Source organism: Limanda limanda, chromosome 1 (assembly GCF_963576545.1).
Source record: "Limanda limanda chromosome 1, fLimLim1.1, whole genome shotgun sequence".
Lineage (NCBI taxonomy): Eukaryota > Metazoa > Chordata > Actinopteri > Pleuronectiformes > Pleuronectidae > Limanda > Limanda limanda.
In genome coordinates, this window is record NC_083636.1 from 25467195 (window position 1) to 25492245 (window position 25051).

At 40.8% G+C, this 25051-nt stretch overlaps 3 protein-coding genes and 1 long non-coding RNA gene across 6 annotated transcripts; 1 reads left to right on the forward strand and 3 right to left on the reverse strand.

Annotated features, from left to right (window-relative positions):
- Positions 1-213: 213 nt before the first annotated feature.
- Positions 214-1275, reverse strand: LOC133011649 (uncharacterized). Of its 2 annotated transcripts, XR_009680760.1 has the most exons (3): positions 1049-1275; positions 549-596; positions 214-339 (listed from the first exon to the last, which is right to left on the reverse strand). It is a non-coding gene; the product is annotated as an uncharacterized LOC133011649 (long non-coding RNA). The 2 variants fall into 2 exon arrangements; XR_009680759.1 differs by having other exon boundaries at positions 549-1275.
- An 856-nt stretch (positions 1276-2131) lies between these two features.
- Positions 2132-12699, reverse strand: lin54 (lin-54 DREAM MuvB core complex component). Its single transcript, XM_061072395.1, has 14 exons — positions 12601-12699; positions 9444-10234; positions 8295-8406; positions 7983-8113; positions 7223-7378; positions 6782-6983; positions 6603-6676; positions 6318-6512; positions 6122-6213; positions 5605-5676; positions 5160-5262; positions 4927-5064; positions 4603-4805; positions 2132-3664 (listed from the first exon to the last, which is right to left on the reverse strand). The coding sequence occupies exons 2-14, from the start codon at positions 10200-10202 to the stop codon at positions 3463-3465; spliced, it is 2439 nt and encodes an 812-aa protein (XP_060928378.1). The 5' UTR covers positions 10203-10234; positions 12601-12699; the 3' UTR covers positions 2132-3462.
- Positions 12700-15850: 3151 nt separating this feature from the next.
- cops4 (COP9 constitutive photomorphogenic homolog subunit 4 (Arabidopsis)) lies at positions 15851-21177 on the forward strand. 2 transcript variants are annotated; one of them, XM_061068239.1, is made up of 10 exons: positions 15851-15959; positions 16497-16576; positions 16689-16840; positions 16963-17066; positions 17157-17310; positions 17857-18007; positions 18098-18268; positions 19758-19891; positions 20079-20163; positions 20574-21177. In XM_061068239.1, the coding sequence occupies exons 1-10, from the start codon at positions 15886-15888 to the stop codon at positions 20705-20707; spliced, it is 1239 nt and encodes a 412-aa protein (XP_060924222.1). In that variant the 5' UTR covers positions 15851-15885; the 3' UTR covers positions 20708-21177. The 2 variants fall into 2 exon arrangements, with proteins under 2 accessions (XP_060924222.1, XP_060924230.1); XM_061068247.1 differs by having other exon boundaries at positions 19776-19891.
- Positions 21178-22129: 952 nt separating this feature from the next.
- LOC133011451 (placenta-specific gene 8 protein-like) lies at positions 22130-24841 on the reverse strand. The gene is made up of 5 exons (XM_061079184.1): positions 24775-24841; positions 24452-24558; positions 23928-24052; positions 22766-22874; positions 22130-22641 (listed from the first exon to the last, which is right to left on the reverse strand). Exons 2-4 carry the CDS (start codon positions 24534-24536, stop codon positions 22770-22772), a joined length of 315 nt encoding a protein of 104 aa, XP_060935167.1. The 5' UTR covers positions 24537-24558; positions 24775-24841; the 3' UTR covers positions 22130-22641; positions 22766-22769.
- Positions 24842-25051: the final 210 nt, after the last annotated feature.

Genomic DNA, 25051 nt, shown 5'->3' on the forward strand with positions numbered 1-25051 from the left:
CATTGAATGTGTCAAATTCACCCGTGCAACCCAACTCTCTATAGATATTGAAAAGAGGATAAGATGCTACGATAAACGAGTTTTGTTTTAAAGCAAATATACCTGTATAACCTGTAGTGAGCAGGTAGTCAGGTGAAAAATGTACTAAGTGTCTTAAAACAGCTTTGAAACACAACTTCCCCATCAACCAAAAACCCACACACACACGCCAAGTTTATTCCACAACTTATTTTATTGTGAAGTTTTTTTTAATAATAAAACAAACAAAGACAAACCCTTTTAGTAATTGTGGTAGTTGACTCGAAACAGAAGCTCTGCGGTGACATCAGCAGGTCGACCCTGGAAGAACAAGACAAAGCAAATGGAAAAGTTACTCTCACATCCGTTCTCCACCAAACAGCTGCAGTAAACTCAATGAGTGCCAAACCCTCATTTAAAAATTCATAGATAATCTTTCCCAGACATGTGAATGGGTCAGATGGGTAGTGATTGGAATAATCATTGGGATGGCAGCTCACTTTATTAGATTCAATGACTGCAATACCTACATGTGAGGCCACGAGCTCAGTCACTGGAACACATTTTGTTCAGGAGGCCTGTAAGAAGATGCATTTAGATTTTTAGATGTTCACAATGAAGATTCGACATTTTACCTTTAAAACAAACACAGAGACAAAACAAAAGTGAAATTTGTTTGTGCAATAGTCTAAGCGTTTGTGGAATTACACAAACACTGGGATACATGTATACACCGAAATAATGCACAAAAATCAAATTCATGTTATAGAATATACGCCGAATTAAAATAAACATTGTTTTGACTTCAGAAGATATTCTATCGTGTTCGGATCATTCCTAAATTTTCGAGAATTTAACAATCACCAATATTCGAACCGGGGTCTGGCGTATCGCTTGAACAACAGGACTATTCCTCGCCACGTGTCTGCCAGCGGTGGGTTAACCCCATCAAGAGGATCGATGGTGATGTTTGAAACACGCAAACGATAAAAACTAGAGTAATTGATCATTTAATTGAAGACACACTCACCCAGCGGACTATCGAGCCTCTCCACGTGTTCACAGTTTCAGCTAAAGTTGCTAAACGAAACGTTGTGAAAAAAAGGAGCTTAAACTAGTAGCGTAAACAAGCTAAGTAGCTGTCAACAGCATCTAGATAAATTTAATACAAAAACTGGATAATTTAACGCTTGTGAGTAAAATCTTATTGCTCTGACCCCCTCAACACGTTTCCTGAACCCCACCATGCTACTAACACGAGCCTTCTTCTTCTTCTTTAGTTTAAACTCTCTCTACGTCACTGCCACCTAGTGTACGGGACACTGCCACCTAGGGTACGGGGTGAACACTACAATACATTACTGTGACCCTTGCTCCTGAATCATAAACACAAGGGTGTAATATAATGTCACGTAATTTCTGGGACACATACGATGAGGAAGGGAGGGCTGAAATATGAAGCCAATGCCGAAGAACCAGGTCCTAAATCACCACAGGAGTCTGGCTCCAGGAGCGAGTCAATTCCTGGATGCACCAGTCAAGAGTCAATGTTGATGAGAATTCAGCCACATTGAAATCATACATTACATAGAAATCTGATCAAACTAGAACCAAACACAACTGATGAAGCAGTTCCAAGAGGAACACTTCTGAATAAATTAACAGTTAAGTATGTTGCAGCAAAATATTAATTCCAGTATCAATTAATCTGCCGGGTGCTTTCTTGATTTATCTTATCATCTGTGGAAAGTGGACTGAAAATAGTGTACAATGTCCTGGGATGATGCACTTAAATTGTTTGTTTTATTCAACCAGTCAAATTTCCAAATATTCTGTTTACACAGAAGTTTGAACCCTTTTATTTAACATTAAAACAATTTAAATTACAATGAATTGATTAACAAAATAGATGCTTTAGTGTCAGAAACTAAATGTTGCTGCTTTTTCAAACTTTGTTTAGTTCTTTTTCGTTTAGTTTTGGATGTTTCAAGTTATAGAGAAACGCTTAAGACATAATGCTAAGCATACTCAGGATTTTCTATACCATTAAATACTGATATACCTCGTAAGAACAAGTGAGACTTTTGGATAAACATTTTTAATAAAACCAGACTTATCTATAATTTAACACTTCAAAATTAAGCTAATTTGCTTCATAATGACTTTATGACTGGTTTGATTAGGTTTCATTGTCAGTAACCTGTCAAAAAAACATCACCGTCATCAAACTTTGATTGGTAAAAAAAAAAAAAAAAAAAAAAGGACAAACAAAAAAGGCAGTTGAAGATGTAACCTTGGGCATTCATTCCAATTTTTTTCTTTTACATTTTTATAGACAAAACAATTAATTGAGGAAAAAAAATCAGCAGAATAATTAATAATGAGAATGACCATTAGATGCAGCCTTATTCAACAGTTGTGACAGAGCTTTCAGGCACCTAAAGTGAGCCGGCAAACAATACCAGGACTTTGGAAGGGAAAAAATGTAAATGAGAAGCAGCCATGTTTAATGTTCTGTGTTTTTCCTGCTTGGAAATGTGTCTGTGCCCCATCAGAGCAGCTTTGGACGGATGAGGTAACTTTAGATTTCAGGGACCAAACTTAACAAGTCTCAATTATTTTCTAATTGATGGTGTTTTTAATGTACAGTAAGCATTAAAACCGAAAGCAGCACCAGATAAAAATGTGTACCTCTGCCAGTCTAGCCAACTATTCTGAGCAGTGCTGTGTGTGTGAGATAGCAAAATGCATTATGTGCACATTTATATTACAACTGGATTCATGATAAAAACCTCTTCTAATCATTTTCATTAAAACAATTTAGCCTAGCCGCAGTGAATAATTAACAGTTTGCAGCACTATAAGCCACACAATATTAGCGCTCACAAATATTTGTCAAAATAAATATCAAAAGATACTGCTTGTCTACTGTAAGCACAAATGTACGGATTACATAAAAATTACAGGCATTCTTTTCAAAAACTTCGACATGGGAAAGACAGAAAGTAAAAATAGAATAAAAATGGATCAAAGAAAGTGTGGAGAACACAGATTTGATAGGGCCCTGTAGGGAAAATAAAGTGAGGAGATGTTTATAATTCTGTTCAGCACTTCCTCTCTCAGTCATTTCTATCCATCACAGCCAGGTGAATGGGTGTGATCAACAGTTCTGAAGGCAGATCCACCATATGCGGCGTCCATTTGTCCTTCAGTAAGAGGGTGAACAGCGCAAACAACTGTTTCATGTTTATTATTCCAGCTGGCCTTAGCTCGGCCCAGGCAGGGGGATCCTTTTACTTTGTTCTGCCTCCTGATGAGGGAGACAACCTGTTTTCCTGCAGGAGAGAAACTCCAGGGGTCCGAGACAGAATGCAGAGTAATCTGTGCCTCTTAGCTTCTTAGCCATGGCAGGTTAGAGGGTGGAGGGCCTTGGGAGGGCTCTGCCTAGCAGTTGATAGAGGCGCAGTCTGCTTTTGCCTTCCCAGCGGAGCTAATTATCCTCATGAGGCAGTGTCCAAACTCCTCCAGGATCACCCTCTCTGCTTCAGCCTGAGGCTGATGAGTCTGTTCTGCCTTTTTGGCCTGTTCCATTAGACACTCGCACGTCGCTTCAAGCACCTCCTTTGTTACAAACGTGTATGGCAGTCTATGGAGAAACAAAAACAAGGCATTGAAAAGACAATACAGCATCCTTCATGTCATCAGACATTATTCTCTTGTAGCAGAGGTGGCGACTCATTTGAGTAAAGTTTTTTTTCAGAGTCAGTGTGGGCAATAGAAGAAGACGCACTCTGAGGTGACAGAGACATTAGAAGTGAGTTTTTTCTTATCAATAGATAAGAAAAACATGAACCATGAGGAAAATGTAAATACCAATTTCCACCTCATCCAACCCCTGAGTTAATCCTTGGCCTGAAGTGACAACTCTGACTCGAATCATTTGCCTTGCTGTGAACAGATGTCCTTCCTCAACCACCTCTTTCCTTCCTTCTTATGCACTTGAGGATGATCAAAGTTCATTGTTAACTTTACATAGAGCCGCCTCATTGACGCTTGAGAAGCAAATTGCTCTTGTCCAATAGAAAACTGTTTTCTCAGTAGCTTTGTTTACATGAACAGCAATAATATGGCATTAACCCAATTGACACAAGATGTTGCCGAGCAAACAGCATTTTCTGATTACCGTATACTAAATAATGCCGTATTCGGGATAAGCAATAATCAAAAGAAGGTACAGAGTATTCTGACCGTAGTCACATTAGTTAGACATGTATACATCTTAAATGCATCATAACATCCTGTTGGAAGTTTTCACAGCATTCATTAACGTGTACTGCAGTTACCAACTGCTTGAAGTCATAATCAGACTAGGCTCTGTAACATGTAAATGTAACATGTTAAAATTAATATTCTATTAGTACCTCTTGTTAATGTCATAATGAAAATTATGCCTTATTCAGAATAAGGTCGACCCTCATCATCATCACAACAGCTTTATACATTTAAACAATATCGGAATATACTTTTCTTCAGAGAGCTCCTGTAATTCGTTTTTGTTGTTTAAGGGTAAAAGGGTAACAATACCTCCCGCTTTCACTTGAAATAACAGGTGTGGACCTCATGAGCAGGTCGGAGATCTGTGACGACAGCTTGGTCCTGGCTGCAGTCTGCTGCAGTACTCTCACTTCTGCTGCATCAGCCAAATGCATCAGAGTCTTCCTCTCCGGGCTCTCCTCAAAGTTCTTACAGCCGATGCATTTACAGATGGACGAACACATGATCTTCGCCTGAAAATATGAAACAAAGGAAATACACAAATGTAAATAATGGGCTATGTTGTCAATGAGAAGAAAAATAAATTAAAGTTATCAGATCCTTTGAATCAATGCAGTGACAGAGAAAACTCACCTCGTAGCACTCGCAGTAGTTCTTAAGGCAGCCTGAGCGCTTGCAGTTGCAGCCTTTGCTGTGCCGACGGTCTGACTCTCCCTCTTTGCCTTTACCAATTTTAGGTTTAAAGGCCTCTGGATTCCGGTCCAGACACGTCTGTGAAAGCAAATATTAACAATCAAATATTCATTAATCTGTCAGTCATGGAGAAACTTCAATATAACAACTAGTTCGGGGAACTTGGTCCATACCTTTATAGCTTTAAGACGTTCCGTTTCATGCTCCAGGTTGTTGAAGCAATTGTTGCAGTTACAGTTATTGCAGAACTCTCCGTTTGCAAAGCAGTCGCAGTATCTGGAGAAAGAAATACAGAGCTCTACTTAATAAAAGTAACTTAAAAAGGACTTTGAGTCAGCAGCAGATATGAGAGTGAAATAGGAACATGGCTGCAACTAATGATTACTTGCATTATTGGTTCATCTATGGAGGATTTGTAAGGATTTAAAAATGTTCTTTTGATTCATGAGATGTAAGAAAAAAGTTTCAAATTAATCAAAATCATTCTTAAACTCATTCAGGATAATATCATGAAAGAAAAAGAAAAACTGTACATCCAAGAACATGCCCATTTGGCATTTTTATCTATCTGATTATCCAACTGTTTCTCCAACATATACATTGATATGTTGTACTTACAGTTTGAGACACTGTGACTTGGTGCAGTTGCATGGTTTCCTTGGTCTTGAGGTCGCTTCTGCTGTCGACAACCTGTGGGCCAATGAGAAATATGGCTGGGATTAGAATCGAATCACAACACATTTAATTAGTCGATTGGAAAATATATCATCTCAGTCATAATATAGAAATACTACAAAATATTAACTTTGTGGTTGATGCGTTACTTCATTGTCACCGTGTGGTTTTTTATTATTATGAGAAGTGTAAAATATGATTTGGTTCATTATGACACTTTGGCAGGAAAAATTGGACAGTCTAGATAATTAATGGGAAACACTTGGTATAGCTGTATAGTGCGTGCATGTTATACATCGCACATCTGATGCTTTTCATGGCTATTTTAGTTAGTTGCTTGATGAAGATTGTGTCAAACTTAGGTTTTATATTCTAATCTGGTGAACACCTGTTTAAACTGATGGTAAATTATATAGTTTTTTCTTCCACACAATAAATAAAAAGGTATGTAACTTCTTACCCATTAAGTGGCAGTCTGGCCTGAGTCTGGATACCAGTGGTCGCAGGGAAACCAGAGCTGCTGGCAAGGGTCACAAAGGGGGACTGCTGGAGCTACAGGAGGCCAGAAAAACCAACAGAGGAAGCTTAACACATGCCTATCGAAGAGAAGTGCTTATTATACACCAATAAAACGATACACCAATATCATGACCAACCTGTGTAACATATTGTGCTGGCACCACCGCATAGCCCATATTCCCGCCCCCGGGGGCTGGTGCTAGGACGGTGCCTGGAGGGAGGTTGGTGAAGTTGGGCTGGATCTGGGGGAGTTGAGTTGCAGGCATGATCAGGCGTTGCTGGGTCTGAGTGGTTACTACTTGTGCTGCCGATGTCAAGGGCTTAGGTGCCACCTACGGGGAGTTAAGTCCATGAATGAAGCTCAGGGGAGATTTCACACAAAGTGTGGACATAAACATACTTGTACAGGAAGCCAAAGGTACCTGTTTCATGGTCTGTGCTGCGATCATAGGGACAGACATCCTCACTGCTCCTGCACTGACCACCATAGGTTTAGCTGAGGAATGTCAAAATCATCATGAGTTTCAACACGCGTCTTTGCTAAACAACATTAAATGTCACCTGGGTTTCTTGACTGTGAAAAGGTCTGTTCCTAAGTCACCTGTCTGTATAGAGCTGGTGCTGGGACCGCTGGCCTGTCCAGTGCTGCTGGCCGTGGTCGCTGTGACGAGGCGGACGTAGTGGAACCTGCTCCCTGGCACCTGGATCTGCTGAACGTTCGACTGGGTGTTCAGCGGGATGATGGTCTTGAACTGGGAGCCACCGACTCCTCCCACAGTCATAGACTGCATTGTTTTAAGATTCTGACAAGGAAAATAGAGACGTTGAAGTATGAATGGCAATAGGACAATCAACATTCATCATAATGACATTTGCAGTGTTTCTTGTGTGCGGTCGCTTTTCACATCAGATGTGACTGTGGCTTTTGCAACATAGCAGCAGCAGAAACTGTTGAACTGTTAACATGTGCTTCATTGATAGAGCAACTCATCAGGCCCTGACCCCATGTTCCCTAACTCCTGCACACAATACATGCTCTTACCTGTACAGTGCCTTGGTTAGTGGCCACCTTGACTGGAGAGGAAGACGTGGACTGTTGGACTGTGAGGATCTGCTGGCCGAGTGCTACGTTGACAGGCAGCGTTACTGACTTCTGAGTGGAGTTGGAGGTTGGTGAGGCCACAGATACAACAGTTACCTGGTGAGAGACAAGAAGAGTGTGAACTATTCACCTCATCAAATACTAATAAGATACAAAATATACCAGTTTTTCTCACACAAACACTGTAAACTAGCCCGCTTCAGATCTCTAACAATCAATGATGAATGTGTGATCCATCTACCTATCCTACAGTGGCCATCTTTATCTGGGAAACACATGTGTACACAGAAACATAAATGACGGCTGTATTTCATGAAGGCGTGTCAGGTCCACTGACATGGCCACAGACACTGTTTCATACAGTTAAATGGTAAATGGTTTTGTATTTATATAGCGCTTTTCTGGTGTTGATGACCACTCAAAGCTCTTTACAGTACAGTTTTACATTCACCCATTCACATTCACACACACATTCATACAGTGCATCTATTAGCAGCACTTTGTTGTTCTATGGTTGTGTAGGTCTAGGTTATTAATGACACTTGTCCTCTTACTGCTTGAATTATTACCTCTAATACTGTGTATTAGAGGTACTTTGAGGCCCCGGTTACTGGACATTTTCAATAAAACTGCAGCTACTTAAAAAAAAAGAAGAGAAAACAAGCTGTTGTGAAAATGAGTAAGAGTGAGCAGAATTTACCTTGCTGGGAGTCTTAAGGGGTGAAATAGCAATCTTTTTGCCAGGGAGGCTCTGTATACTAGTGTTGTGGGTTTCAGTGAGAGTAATGGTCCTCGAAGGCATCCCCGAGGAGTTCTGTGTCAGGACCCGTCCTGTGACAACGCAATGCACGATTTAAGTGAAGATAGTTCAATAACATTAATCTAACAGACAACATTTCAGCACTTATTTATGGGTTTAAACAGTGAGACCGAGTGGTTTTTATAACAGACAACAACAAATAAAAAGTCAGGAGTGTACAGTTATAGAACACGATTTTTTAAGTAGACTTACCAGTAATAACAGAAGGAACTGATGTCTGAGGACTGAGACCTTTGCTATTGACAGTTTTCGTGATGATGTACTTGATTGGTGCCGCCGATGATGTTGGTGTTTTCTTCGCAATCTGTGGAGATATACAGAATTAATTTGTGACTCCATTCTTTTAGCCTGATGTCAGACTTTGAAATTTGTGTTTTAATTTACCAATACAAAAGCTCCAGGTGCTGTCTTATAACAAAGTAAAGCTTGACTGATACAGGTTTTTTTTAAACAAATACTGAAAGTGATTTGGGAGTTTGAACTCCAAGATATCAAATAGTATCTGAACAGGCAACTATTAGTCAATTATTCATTTAGGCAATTGGGAAAAATATATTCAACTGATTAGTCGCAGATATTTTAACTTGGGGTCAAACAGCGAGGATGGCCTATGAAGATTTATTCGATATTGACATATCTCAAATCCTCCAGCTTTCATTATTCTAATGTTTTCTTCCGTGTTGGTTTGTACTCTGTCTATCTCTTTTCTTCAGCTTTGTGCAAGTGTCAAACCCCGCCAAACTTTTTTTTCTTTATTCGTCAATTGCTCTTCATCTTGTGCAAAACTCTTTTCTTGTGAGGTCATGGCATACAGCCGCAAAAGATGGGCAGGAAAAATTAACTTCAACCTTCAAAAGTCTTAAATTGACAGGTTGTGTCTTTTAATACACAGATTAGAAAAAATAACCAAGGTGAGCTCAACTTAGAATAATGCATCAAATCCAGTCTACAAAGATTATTGACTTGTCTTTTGTTCAAAACAACTGAGAGTTACTTTATTACTTACCAACCCGGCAGGGAGGCTAATTCAGGAAAGCTAGATGTTCCTGTACTGCTGACATAGTCATATGATTGACAATCAGCCTGCACACCACATAATAGTAATCATGTTTAACACTCTAGTGGAGTCAATCCAGCTGACATTGGGCGAGTCGGGGGATAGACCCTGGACATGTCACCAGCGAATCACAGAAACACAAAAATAGACAACCATTCTCATTCACATGCACATCTACAATTAAAAGTCACCGATCAACCTAACACCACAAGTGTATTACTTAATCAAATATAAGCATACAAACATTTAAATATTGCACCTTATAATAAAATAATCAGCGTTACCTGTACAGCCTTCAGCTGCTGAGCCTGTAATGTGGTCAACTGTTGGCCAGGACCGCCCAGCATCGGCTTCAGCTCCGTTCTCCCACCGATGGTCACCACTTTAAACTGAGGGGCGTGAGACTTGGTGTCTCCTGAAGTCTGTAAAAAACCAGGCTTGCTGCCCGTGTGGGGCAACTGCAGCAATATAGGTTGCCCCGACTTTCCTATTGATGTAACCAAGAGTTTTTGTCCTTCCTGCTTGATGACTTGGGGCAACGTGCCTGCAGTCTTCGCTGCTTCTGTGGCCTGAGACGAGGCCACCTTGTTGAGAATGATCTGGTGGTTCGCGGGGGAGATAGTGAACGGGGCTGTGAGCCTCGTTAACCCACTCGTAGAGACAGTACAGTCAGTCGCAGTCACAGTCACACAGTCTGTAGTTTTGGTGGTGGATGTACACAGGGCCGATTTGAGGGTAAGCAGGGGCGACGATGAACTGGAAATTGAGATCGGAATTTGACTCCCCGAGATGATGCTGAGTGCAGAGTCTGTGGTCGTGGTCAGAGCCCGAGTGTGTTCTGTTGAAGCGGCACCTGAACACAGGCCCAAGCTCTCTGAAGCCATGGGCGTATCCGTTTCCATGGGGACCGATGTGTCGTCACTGGCCCCTAACTGGACCATGGCGGTGGCTTCAGGTTGTGTGTGAGGGACGTCCTCTATGGCCTCAGTATCCATGATCTCATCAGGCAGGAGGCTGTTGAGCTCTGGTGACACCACATCCATCCTTGCATCCAAGTGTCAGCTCTCTGTTGATACTGACAAGAAGAGTTACACAATTATTTTTTATAGTCACTGGAAAATGTAAAAAAAAGTACAACTATGCACATTTGTATGCACATATTACCTAGAATGTCTTAAGAAATGAATGTACTAAACATGGTACTAGCTGTCGATGCACATCATGACACATTATGGGCGTATGACCAGTTTATTAGGTTCCCCCTTATGGATCTCTAATAGCTCTGCTGTATGTTCAAACTTTAAAAAGTCTCTGATGACCAGGTTTTGTTGACATTGTTGGAAAGGTGTAAATTAAAGTATATGTATATCACTGAAATCATAGTTTTAGGGGGAGTTTAATTGTACATTGAGGTGTCTTTTTACTTCCTGTTTGTATGTGTATTAGGAAAAAATTTCTCAACATAATGCAGCCAAGTCTGACACCATTATAACCTCTGACCTCTACAGCCCAACTGAAAAAATCTAATTTACACATGAATAATAAAGATGCTATGCTTTTCTCCCCAATCTGTAGTTAGCCCAGTTTTCCACTGCAAACTGTGATGCCCACTATATGATGACATTGTGAGGGGGAAAACAATGAATGAAAAGAGGACCTTTCAAAAAAATTACATTTCTTGTCATTTATGAGCTGACATATTTACGTCAATACTGATATATCTCCAATCAGCTATTGCGGGCCAATTGATTATTTTACTAAGGTCTCTACAGTGATCAAAAAGCCTGCACATTAAAGGCATCATACCAAATAGAGCTTATGGCAGTACAGCTGCATTAGATTACATTAGGATGTACAGTTATAATAACTAAAAAAAGTAGCTTAACAGAGACCAAGAAATGTGGATTATCTCTCTCACACAGGATGCACTGTGTGTTTGATCACTTTAGATTATTTGCTGTAGTAGATGATTAATAGATAAGGAAACACGGACACGAATCCAGGCTGCTGGCAGAACGCTGTGCCAGGAAAATAAACAAATATGCCGGGCAGCTTAAGTGAGCGAGTTACCCTTTTTCTCAACACGAAAACAAAAACCTGTGAATAAGTTTTCAGCAATCACGAGAGTCGAGTCTGAGATCTGGTGAATTTGACAGAAGCTGACAGCTGATGGTGGGTTAGCTAGGCCGCACCGATCATCGCAGGCGGATCTTTGTCCTGCTGCTCTCTGCTCAACATTATCCACCGAAAAACACATATGAACCCTCCCCACACACACACACACACACACACACACACACACACACTCAGTGGACTGATCCTATTGTCTCCACGTCCCCGTGTGAAAGCCACCGACAGAAACGGTGCTCCTCTCATCCACGGGAAAACACCCCCCACGACTGGTCCCAGTGAGGTCAAAGACTGGGGAAAATACGACAAGCTGTCTGTTGGCTGCGTTACTATTTCAGGCCGGGGTTGGATTTCGAAAGATCCGCCATTTTTACCTCGTCATCAGCCCAGTTAGCTGCCCGGCTAACACTGAGCTGTGGAGGATGGTGTACCGTGGTTTAACATCACAAAGACACTTACCCGCAGACCCAGCAGTGCGTTCCCAGTGGAGCCGGAGGGAGCAGCCCCTGCTAGCAGGAAGCTAATAGCAAGGAACTAACTCTGACAACGTAAACAATGCTAGCTCTCAGTGATCCCTCCCCCCCCCTTCCCCTCCTTGTCACTTCTTCAGGTATCCACACGGACTGGACTACCCACTGCACCTTTACATCCACCTAAGGACACGGATAACCGGTGACTGGGAGCTATGGTTTAAGTGAGCGTGTTACTAACCCGGTATAAAGGCCACTTGCACGTTAGTAAACGCACAGCGAGTCTTGATCCTTGACCCAGGTGAGACACAAGAGCTGTTTCTAGATCAGAAAACCCCCACAGACCTAAAAAAACAAGTTTGGAGCCAGGAAGCTAGGAGGCAACCTGGTGACTTGTGCTGTTATCATTTCTGACAGCACATGCCAGGCGCACACAGGAACCCACAGGGACACAGCGCCAGCAAAACAACTGTCAAGGAGCAGCTAACTTAGCCTTTACTTTGCAGGGAGCGGACACTTCATGTTCATCACTTACATGTTAGTTTGAACCAAACTTTATCTCTGCTCAATACTATTAGGAGCGATCGCTTGCAGGTAGTAGCCCGGCCCCTGTGCTGTTGTCTGCCCGCATCTTCTCCATGATCCTCCTCACCATGAACCTCAGCCAGCCAGCAGCCCAGCGGGCAGGACAACTGTACTAGCAAACTTGCTGAGCTTGCTAACCCGAGCTAGCTAGCTACAACATTATACCTCAACATTTAAACACGTTCTCAAGTGTGCGGCTTTCCACCGGATCCGCTGCGGTGGGCTCCGCGGCGGGGCATCGGGTGGTCGATCTTACCCGAGATTTTGACGCTGGGCGACGGATCCAGATAAAGCGAGGAAAGGAAAGGGCGATTGTTCAAAATACCGCGCCGAGCGCCATTCCTCCCTGACATTTCACAGGCCGGCCACGCCCTCCGAGCCTGACGTCACCGGGACGTAATATTTAAAGGCGCAGACAACTTAAAAATGTACACAAATTAAAAACGTTTACATTTCAATTACATTTTTTTTATACCCCACAGTATGTTTTTGTTTTCTTCTTACAAACTAGTGGCCTTTTACTCATTACCTTGTGCATCACGCCTATGCTGAGGCCGGTAATCTTTGTTACCATGGATATTTTAGCAAGATCAGTCAAATCAGAATTATTGCCAAAATCAGATCAATACTTTCATTCAGTAATGCACAGATTCTCATTCATGCCTTTGTCTCCACCTATCCGGATTATTGCAAGTCTCTAGGAGCCCCCCAGAAGTCAATCTACCACCTCCAACTTGAACAAGACACAGCAGGTATGGATCTCACAAGAAGTCAAACATATAAGCACATCGCACCCATCCTCGCCCCATTGCAGTGCTTACTAATGTTTTTCTAGAATTGATTAAAAAATGTTAAAATATATTTTTAATCACTGAATGGCCCTGCAACAATTTACTTAGCAGACCTCACAACTTATACCCTTGCTTGCAGGGCTGGACTGGGAGAACAAAACGGCCCGGGCATTTTTTGGCTCAGACCGGCCCACATAATTAGCCGAGCACATCTGCCATTAAATTGACGTAACTTATGTTTTCTAAATGTCTTAAAGTAGCTCATATTAAAAGTACTTAAGTATCAAAAGTATCTGGTGTTGAAATGTACTTAAGTATCAAAAGTACAAGAACTAAAATAAAAAATGCAAAGCTCTTTTTATAGTAGGTCTATACAGACACAAAACAACCCAAAATGTTTCTCCTCAAGATTTATCTCAACTGACTGAAAAATTACAACAACAATATGCATATAATGTATAATTTTACCAATTTTGAACCCTAGATGCTGAGGTTCAAATAGTAATGGACCAGTGCATCTAGAGACAACAAAGAATTAACTATAAACAAGTGCCTCTTGTGTCTGCCCAAGAACATTAATAAACCGCAGTATAACCACTAAAACATTCTGTAAATATCACTAAACATGGACCTCTCATCAGTAGCAAGAGTGATACACAATGCCCCTTATGATAACTCAGCAAAGGGAAACCAGATCTAGGCACACAAAATAAGACACTATCTCTTATCCTATTCTAGAGGAAGTAAAAGTCGTAACAAGATTTCTGAAGGTGAACCTGCGGAGGGATAGACCAACCCCCCCCCGACGGCAAACACGCCACCGGGACCTGCACATCTCAGGAGGGAGGGGGCAGCGAGTGAGAGAGAGAGAGAGAGGTGCGCCGTGGGTAGAGGCGTGCGACGCCAACCTCCGCTGCTCAAGTAACGAGCCAGTTTGGAGAATGTATTGAAAATTGAAAATGCGCGCTCACATGTCTGCCTCCACTCGCTCATCATTGTCGAGTCCTCCTCGCTCGTCTCCCGGCGCACCTGCTGCTGGTGGGCTGGTGAACCCGGCACCACATAGGTCCGTCAGTTTGGCACATTTAGCAGCCTCCACCTCCAGAGACTTCTGCTTTTTTTCCCGATGCTTCTCAGCGCCACCCGGGCGTTTTTTTACTCTTATTATCCATTAAGTTAAGTTTCTGTCTCAGCAGCAGCCAGTCCCGCGACTCCCCCCCCCCCGCCCCCGGTTTGTATTGTGATTGACAGCACTGTCAGGGCTCTCTGAGCCTGTCAGCCCATGATTGATTGACAATGACAAACAATAGACCAATAATATGTGTCGATGCTGGCAACACACTGCTAGCCCTCTGTAGCCAATTGGCCGGCCCAATTGGAGGGAATTTAGAGAGGAAGAAGAGAAAAAAAAACAACATAGCGGACCAGACCGGCCCACATTGGGTCAACGGCCCACCGGGATTATGCCCGGTATGCCAGATGGCCAGTCCACCCCTGCTTGCTTGTAACTTTCATTATTCTCTCAGTAAACACAGGGTAAGACTATAAACAGAGGTAAGGAGGACATTATGGCTCAACAGCTGTAAAACAACCTCCCTCTGTTGATCAGACAAGCCTCAGAAGACGTCAGCATCCTCTTTTTAAACTCTTTTGAGATGCCCTTTAACTTTTGTTCGTTTTGTTGCTTTATTTCATCCATTGTTTTATATAAAATTTATAATTGTGCTGCATGTATTTCCTGGGTTATGTTTTATGTCTGAAAAGCACTTTGTAAATATATATATTTTTTAAATCAATTTGGTTTATTTTCATTATACATTCTATTAATCCGAAGGTTGATTTTTCGTTAAAAAAGGTTTCTGTGGCTTTTATTTTTGTAGATTCAACTGTGTCGAGCTTTAAATGCAGCCATAGCTTGTGTTGCTGTGGAACTAAACTTGAATGTTATGTTGACAGGTGTTGCTGCTATTTTGGTAAGCTGAAGCTATAGAAACAGCTGTGCATATCTTATTGCGAGACCAAGTGCCCTGTGCCCTTACTCTCTGTCAAGTAAGCTGAATTAGAATTAGGGTGCAACAACAACAGCAACAACAACATCAACATTTATGGCAAACTTAAACTAGCCATCTGAATTAAGGAATCAACTTTGATCTCCATTGTAATGGTTCTTTTCTTGTACAGGAAAATCTAGTTTCAATACTGAATTTTTCATTTTCTGTTATTCTTCTGTCTTGTAAAGTGGTGTTTAATCAAACTGGTGCCATTTTCTCTTCATGTCACAAGTAATTAACAAAAGTATTATTATTCCATTATAACAGAACTGTAACCAACCAACCAACTGTTTCCATTTTCTAAGGACTGTTTAATCAATTCTTGAATAGTTGATTATTAGTATTATTATTATCACTAGTTGGCTGATTGATTAGTTGAGTGGGATAACTAATCCCCACTCTACTCTCTACATTAACGTTTACGTATTTTATATTGACTGGTTTATTGACTGGTTTATTTACCCACTTGTTTACTACTCACTGCACTTTATTTGTCCCTGAGTATTATTTTTTCTCTATTTCTTATTAAGTGCCGTCGTTCATTGTGAGGGGTTGAAGGTGAACTAACCGTTCCTCCTCCTGGGTGGTTGCTTCAGGCGCCCTCTAGCGGCCGGAGGACCGATCCAGCTCTGCGCCCTGACTCGCCACTTCCCCTCTTGGCGGAGGAAGCCGCCGCTTGTTGACACTTCGCAGGCGACAATGGCGACCGAAGTGAGGCAGGAGCTTGCACAGCTGATGAATTCAACCGGATCCCACAAAGACCTCGCTGCCAAGTACGTAGCACCGGTTACACAGCGGCGTGTACCCACCACACGCCTGTTTTAAAAAACTAGAGAGTAACGACGCAGTGTGTAGCAGCGGGATAGCTGTGGTACACTAAGCTAGGCTATCGCTAGCTAGCTGCATTAGCCTAACAGACAGGCGAACGTTGGATTTACTGACTCAAACCGTGAATGTGCGTTAAACCACTTTATTGCGCAAAGTGTCCGTTAAACTCTCATGACGCACAGTGTGCCGTTCACGTCTCTGTTACATTTCATTACATTAGCATCTATAAGTTACTTGTCTGTAGCTACACAGCCGAGGCTAAACAGCAACCACATACATGAGGAGTCTGACTTCGAGCAGTCACCATATCTCTTTAACTTGTGTTGTCATTGTGGTATTTAGTTTGTGATGTCTGATGTAGTAAATGTGTTTTTGTTGTTTAGTTGTAATATAGTTTTAATCACATGTTTACAGTGTATGTCTCTTAAAATTGAAAGTGCTTTGGTCAAAACGTTGTTTCTAACCTGTAAAATCTTTTACAGATATCGACAAATATTGGAGAGGGCCATTAACTTTACAGATGCAGATCAGCTGGAATCCTTGAAGGGTTTTGTTGAAGCAAGTATGCTGGACCTTTTTGTTCTTTAATTTGATCACGCTTTCTTCAGCATGGATAGTGCATTTGCACGTAAACAGGATTTCTCACAGTAAAGTCTGTACCTTTTCTATTTCAGTGGTCAATGAAAATGTCAGCTTGGTCATCTCGAGACAACTGCTCACAGATTTCTGCACACATCTGCCCAACCTGCCAGATGCCACGGCCAAAGCAGTGTATCACTTTACTTTGGAAAAGATTCAGCCGAGGGTCATCTCCTTCGAGGAGCAGGTGAATACCTCTATCTCTCTTTCACAGCCCTAATGAGAATTTGCCATCTGTCATTCAGTCGCTTAGACATCAGTGGAAGTTATTCAAATGTATCATTAAATTATGTTCATACATGTCCTCAGGTAGCTTCAATCAGACAGCACTTAGCAACCATTTATGAAAAGGAGGGAGACTGGAGGAACGCTGCCCAGGTTTTAGTTGGTATTCCCCTGGAAACAGGACAGAAGTAAGTAAGCTAGCTGCAGATTTATTCCTTGGAATTGAATGTGTTTGACGATCCCATGTCTTTAACACACTTCTTTGTCTCTCTCCTTAGGCAATACAATGTTGACTATAAGTTGGATACATACTTGAAAATTGCCCGTCTCTACCTGGAAGATGACGATCCAGTGCAGGCTGAGGCCTACATCAACAGAGCCTCATTACTTCAGAATGAGTCCTCTAATGAACAGCTGCAGATACACTATAAGGTACACAAATCACTTCAGTGAATTCAGGGTCACATTGACCCCATTAAGATCTGGTATTCACATCTGTCCTGAGTGAAGTGGTCAGCGCTAAGTAAATGTCTGAAAGCCCCCAAATACATCCTCAATGCCTCTTGAACACTCAGACCACATTCAGAGTCATCTCAGTGCCCATATGTTGGTATGTTTGTGGTCAATGACACAATATCTACACTGAAAACCACATAAGGATTGATATGCTACTAAAATTGGTCTTTCTTCATAGTAGAATCTCATTGATACATTACAGCGAGGAATTGAGATCTGAACACAAGTGCTCATAGGAGACACATTCAAGACTTATTGTAATGCCAGGTGTGAACAGAAGAACTTGGCGCTGTCCACTTGTGATCATTCTCTCAGGACGGATGTTAATACCAGTTCAGAATGGGTTCAAACTGTATCTGTTGTTGCTGCTGTCCAAAATCGAAAGCATCTTGTATGAGGACATTGCAGTAAACGAAGCCTGTTGTCATTAAGATCAACTCCTCACACTGTTTTGTTTCTTAGGTGTGCTATGCGAGAGTCCTAGACTTCAGGAGGAAGTTCATTGAAGCTGCACAAAGATACAACGAGCTGTCCTATAAGTCAATTGTACACGAGAGTGAACGTCTAGAAGCACTGAAACATGCACTCAACTGCACTATACTGGCCTCTGCAGGTACCACTTAGACTAAGGTGCTTAGATTCATGTATTTAAAAATAGGATGTTCCCCATACAAAAACTATTGTACATCCTCCTTCCTTGTAGGCCAGCAGCGTTCCCGTATGTTGGCTACTCTCTTTAAGGACGAGCGATGTCAACAGCTGGCGGCCTATGGTATCCTGGAGAAGATGTATCTTGACCGGATCATCCGAGGAAACCAGCTCCAGGAGTTTGCTGCAATGCTGATGCCTCACCAGAAGGCCACCACAGGAGATGGTGAGCGGCGCTCAATGAATGTCTTCACACATCCACACAGAGTTGCTTGTTATCACTAGCGCTAATTACACTTGAGCTAATCACATAATTGCTGCTGGCTTGTAATGTTGTCTTGGCCAGTGTAGACACTAACAGTGAATGAAGATCCATTGATCCAGTTTATTGTTTATTTTTGTGTCATGTTTTATGCTTGAATGCTGTGGCTGTATAAATAGCAAGATGCTTATTTTAGTAACTTAAATCAGCAAAAAAATGAATCCCTCATCCATCACAGGTTGCATGTATTATCTGCATGTAGCTTGTGAGTTGTGTTGATACTATTTACTTCTAATATATGTGAACTTTGTGAAGACTTTTGTAAAACAGCACAATATATGTGATTGTATCTTGATTAGTAGCATGCAAGGACATTTGGGGAGAGTAAACACGACATGGCAAAGTCAAGTCTTTCTTGTGAGCTGGCACAAGCAGCAGAAATCAAAGCACGTATTTTTCGTCAAGACCTTCCTGCCTGTTTACTGTAGCCAGCCGGATTTCGCTCTCCAACTGGTTCCAACGTTCAGCATAGGATAATGCTTGTAATATGAAAGACTTTTCTTCTCTAAAATCTTATTACAATTTAAGGTCAGAACCAAACCTCACATAAAATTTGAATTACGAAGACTTCAGCATTTACCTTGTCATAGTTAACTGTGGCTAGCTGGTCCAAGATGAAGCACAAGGAAAGGAAAATCTAAATGTGAAAATTCATGTTAAAATGGACATACCTATAATAAGTGGTAGATGGGGCTGGGCAAAATGACCAAAAATGATATAAAGATAGAAATTCTCATATTAGTCAATATCATTAATTCTCATTATAATTGTCAATCACATTGGGTCAGGGGAGAACTACATACACACTATAGAGAAATCTCTCATTTAGAGATGGGGCTTTTTATATTATTTTCCATTGTTCTCTCAAATTCATAGAACCATTCATGGATCTTGATTGGAAATGGTGACGTGTATAGGGAGTGATATTTATTAGTGTGTGCAATTTGGTACAGATTAAAAAACAATCTGGATCTAGTGAATTTAAAAGTAGGGACAGTTGGATTTTAAAACGTCTCTCTAAATCGCTGCTCATGGTGGAACATCACTAAAAGAGGGAGTAGATGTAAGTGGAGAGTCCAGTAAACACTAGTCTCAGTTCCAAATCAGTAGGAATTTGTGTGAAAAATTGACGCTGATGTGAAGACCTTAATGTGCAACCAGAGTTTACGGAGCCTCCCTTTAATGGCCCGTGAATTGCCAGTGTCTTTATATTGGCTCCACACAATTCTCTCAGTAGAATTCAGAATTAGCCAGACTTAGGCTTTGCCATTGTTTGCATGATTCCCCCCAGAATGTTCAAATGTTTGAGGCACACTTGTATTTCTTTGTTGATAAATTGCAAAATGTATCTGAACAGATAAAGAACAACTATAATATCACATGGCTTTTTAAGGTGTTCTCACTTCTTCAGGCTCCAGCATCCTGGACCGAGCTGTGATCGAACACAACCTCCTGTCCGCAAGTAAACTCTACAACAACATCACTTTTGAAGAACTAGGAGCATTGTTGGAAATTCCTCCAGCAAAGGTGAGACATGGATTAGATGAGCAGATAAACAAAATAGGTAAAATCATCTTAACTGAACAAGTTGTTTCCAAAATAAAAACTAATTCTGCTGGTAATGAATATTATTTAGCGTGACACACATAGCTTGTGTTGCTGTTGGTTTTCCATGTTGTTTGTGGAGATTATATTGTTTGTTTTTTGTCTTAAGGCTGAGAAGATTGCTTCCCAAATGATCACCGAAGGACGCATGAATGGCTTCATCGACCAGATAGACAGCATCGTACACTTTGAGAGTGAGTAATGACAGCTGCTGTGTTTTTACATTTCATAGGGATTTTTTGAAATTTTAATTCACATTACAATCCAATAAATTCAAACACATTTAGTATTTAAAACGTATTTATGACAATACAATAATCTTTTTTTTAATGTTTTCATTTGATTTTGTAAAAATCTTGTTTATATTGTGGTTATTTGAGTCAATTTACTAACCAGATGTATGTATATCTGTGGCCAGTAGGGAGCAGCCTTTTCTAACACGAGTTTTATTAAACAACATAAAAGTCATTCCCAGTTCATCAACAAGGGCAGTGTGGTGATAGGTCAGTTAAAGCAGTCATTCACACGTAAATCTGTTCCTCAAGAGTGAAACATAAATTGGAAATATGTTTGACTCCCTAATGTTGCCTTCTTTTTTTTTCAGCCCGTGAACCTCTTCCTACCTGGGACAAACAGATCCAGTCTCTGTGTTTCCAAGTCAACAACCTCTTAGAAAAGATCCGTACAGTTGCTCCAGAGTGGGCTGCACAGGCTTTGGAAAACCAGATGACCCAGTAAACATTCCCATCCTGCCCTAAAAAAAGAAAAGATACTCCCTCCCTCGGCCTGCTCCAAAGTTCTATCTGCCTGCTCAACAACGTCACCACTTGACGTCTGCTCCAACACAAAACCCTCTGGTTTTCTCTTTTGGAAAAATTTTCAGAGAGCACTGTTTTATTAACTTTGCCCACTGGGATAATAGTTCAATGTTTCTCAAATACTTCAGATCTGTAATTGCAATTGTTGTATTCACAGGAGAGATATTATATAACGTTTGTCTTTGACTTTGGATATGATTCATTAAAAACTTTTCATGTCCTAGGGTCAAAAAGATGTGAAAAGTCTGTCTGTTTAAGCTTTTGTGTTGAAAACATTGTTTTGTTAACTTAATGTAATGACACAGCAATGTCCATCTGTACTCAAGGACTCTTCTCAGTCCACCCTCATGAAATTACAGCACAAAGAATTAAATTCAAAGCTGAGAGAAAGGGTTCAGTCGTGTCATTTAAGTTCTTCAGAACAGAAGAAGACTCTTGGATGAGAAGTGAAACAACTTTGAGAAAAACAAATCAGGTCCGGTTGATGACTGTATGTTGACATGTACAACTCCTTAGGTCCTTTTAGTTCATTTTCTACATCAGTAACAATTACTTGAAATGCTAGACAATCTAAATTTAATACCCACACCTCAATGTCATGAAATGCACTTTGTGAGTTTATCTTTTGGACACACTTTCAGGAACACTTTTTGGGGTTAGTGATTCCATCAGAATCCACAAACAGGTGTTACCATCAAGGTTGAAATTATACATGCTGAAAAGTGTGAGTTGGTTGTTACGTTTCATACACAACTTTTCTGTTAAATTCAGCTTTTAAAAAGCTCTTTACTGTTGCACCTAGTGGGCTACAGCTTTCTTTATAATAATAACATATCAAACCAGCTGAGTTATAATTTTACCCATTTGTAGTTATTTTGATATTCCAAATATTCCTACCTACATTTGTACACATTCACCTCACAGAAGCCGAACAGATTTGGTTAAGCCGTGTAACGACAGAACCTTTAGAGGACTATTTCATGGAAGTTCCTTTTTCTACATCAAGTTCAAACTTGATTTATTTGATATCGTAATTAGATGTTCTGACTTAAATCTGAACTTACATTTACAATAAGAATTACTGCACAAATTGAGAATATTTTGTGGTAGCTTTAAATAATAATCATAATTTCATTATTATTAAGTTCAAGACACCAAAACTAAGAATGTATCAGTATCATCTGTATAGCCGAGGCCTTGTAACATAGATAAAAAAAAAAGAGGCTTTTAATAACAAATAAAAGAGATTATTGCTAAACTGATGAATCTGTTATTCAACATCCACTCTGAAAGTGTGGTTAGTTAAAGAAAGTTTTTTCCAGTGAAAAAGGAGAACCAAAACTGAAAACGAGGATTTAATCACGCAGCATTGGACAATACAGGAACCAAAACAAGGAACAACCAGCCCTGTGTGAAATTAAAAGTAAAAGCAAAAAAAAAAAAAAAAGTTCATCAGGATCCATTTCCTTCACATTTTCCCTCCCTAAGTTGCAAAAAAGTCTCTGCATTCTACATTCAAGTCTGCAGTCAACCTCATGGTAATGCTGCACAACTGAAGTCAAGAGGAATCTTCTCATACAGTCGACTGCTCAGGACAACGCAGATATTCAGACTTTATTGTAACTTCGGATTGTGTAGCTTCTTCTCCACCATCAAGGGGCCAGCTGACTAATGATTAACTCGCTGGAGAATGTGACAGTCATTGACCTCAGAGGATTAAATCATACTAAAAGAGTCACACAGTAAATATCCTGCAATAAAATGCAATATAGCATTAAATCAACAACTGCAGCAGACACAGAGCAGGCTGAATTAGCAACATGGCGGCCAAGCAAATTCTCGACTTCTCAGCATCTAGAAGGCACAAAGGAGAGTCATGATTTTACAACTGCTACATAAAACTAAATGTAACATACTGATTCATCATGAGGTGGTAAACGTTGCATGTGTGGGGGTGTTTTGGCTCCAAGACGCTCACCCATTCAGAAAATGCCTTGCTCCTTTCTGCGGTCAATGTCTCTCTTCAGCTGGCAGGTAGTACAGACTGGACAACACCACGACCACATGAAGTCGTTACACATTGAACCCTAGAAACAAAGAGCGTGGGTGAGAGAGGGTGCAGCCCGGATGTGATTATCAGTGTTTTACACAGTTAAAGTAGGTGGGGAGTGAATGTTGGCTGGGGTTGGGTTGACACCCAACCTTTGGTGCATGTGACTCCAGCCATCTCAACTAAGGCAATTATACACTTTTTTCTCCAAGGCTTAATCAGGTCATTCCCTATGTGAATACGCATATATGTTCTTTGGAATCCTTTTTTGTTTTTTGTCAGGATCCGCACACAATGTCGTGGCAAGAATCAAATGAGTTGCAAGGTTATTACTGGTATGGGGAACAAGTACAACGCTGACATGTTGAGGTTTTACAGATATGATATTCATGATGTTTACTGTCTTAGTTTGGTATGAACACACAAGCTAAAGAATAAATCCTCTGACCTAATGATGGTGCTTAGTCAGGGAATTCATCCCCTGGAGACCATGAGTGTCTCTACAAAATGTCTTTCATATTCCATTCCAATTTAATAGTTGTTGAGATATCTTAGACCACAACAAAGTGTTGGACCAGCGGACATAGCTGGCCAACATTGAGATACACAGCAAGTTGGCACCAGCATGGCTGGCAAAATAAATGCTGCTACAGAGAACTACATATATTTTTCTATATTTTTATCTCCTTCTTTCTATACATTTGCTTTATTTTATGTAAAGTGATCTTTTAACAGCACGTGTCTACGTTTTCACAACGGCACATGAGTATGTTTTGATGACTGTCCTCAAAATAATAATAAAAAAAAAACTTGAAAATAAAAAAGCTATCCTTTAAAAATTAAAATTTCCCGGTTCAAAACAGTAAAACGGAAAAAAGGAGAAGGTCAGTCAGAAATTGAAAGAAACAGATTTGATAATTTCCTCTCCTGTTAATTATCTCCAGCTTCCTCAGTATTATCTGGTGACCAGATATTGGAGTATGGAGTCTGGCCCCTTGGTTTGGAAACACATGCCTACTACCACACCTTACCTAACAGTTAACAGTTCTGTTTTTTTTATTACTTTGTTAACAGGGAGTGCTGCACTTACTCTGATGTTGTATCTGGTCCTGTAGACGCTGCGGATGGGCATCCCCAGACCGCAGAGGCAGCACTCGTTCATGTCATCGGCGATGGAGCAGCCCATGCAAATGTAGCAGCACAGACCACAGATGCCTGTGACAAGAGCAAAAACAAACGTGTTACTTACTTTAGCTTTATTTCAGACAAATAGTTTCCATCAGCATATAAAAAAAACTAAAATAACCAGACACAGAACAATAAAATAAAACCATGTGATTACAAAGGATCTGTTCCAATGTTTCCCTATACAGTCTCAGTTCAGTACCGTAACTACATTTTTAAGTCAGTTTATCAACAAATATATTAATATATACAATTCTTCAACATAGCATGACAGGCAGCATCAACTCTGGAACATGTAGTTTGTGCAAGATCCTGAATGCATCGTTATGTGCCACTTGAAGCTTTTTCCCTTTGTTCTTCACTGGAGCACAGGTTGGCTGTGTAGAGTGGAGTACAGTCCTAACCCTACTCATACTGCTGAATACTTACAGGTTTTACAGTCGTCGCAGAAATCACACACGCCGGTCTGGAAGTCAGAGGGCTGGAACGCGCCTGGTTGGCTGGTCACAGCCATGATCGGGATAAAAAAGGTCTCTCTGTGGGAAGAAAAGGGTTTGTTATCACTGATCTTGGGCCTAATGCCGAAGAGCTGTGGCCTGTTATGTGGTCATTACTTGTGTTTCTTCCCCCAGCAAAGATAACTATAAATTACACCTCTTATGAACATGAAACAATAGGGGAAAGGAACATGCAGGAAAGTAAATCCATTTGGGATTCTCAGCCAGGCCAGGTCGTTACAAGGTAAATCTTACCAGATGGTTGAAGAGGTGGAGGACGGTGAAGCTGACAGCGAAGGCTACTGGACAACAGACTGAGAAGGCGAGGGAGTGTGAGTCTTTATAACCAGTCAAAGTGAGGGACTAACGCAGAGTAATCATTGGTTCATAGGGCAGAGATATTCCCGACAAAGAAGTCACCTTCATACACCCACACACACCAAGCCCAGAAAACATACAGCAATAAACACACACCTCAGCAAATTTCCATTGTGGTTGAACTTCAGGAACAATGTTTAACGTAAATAAAAGC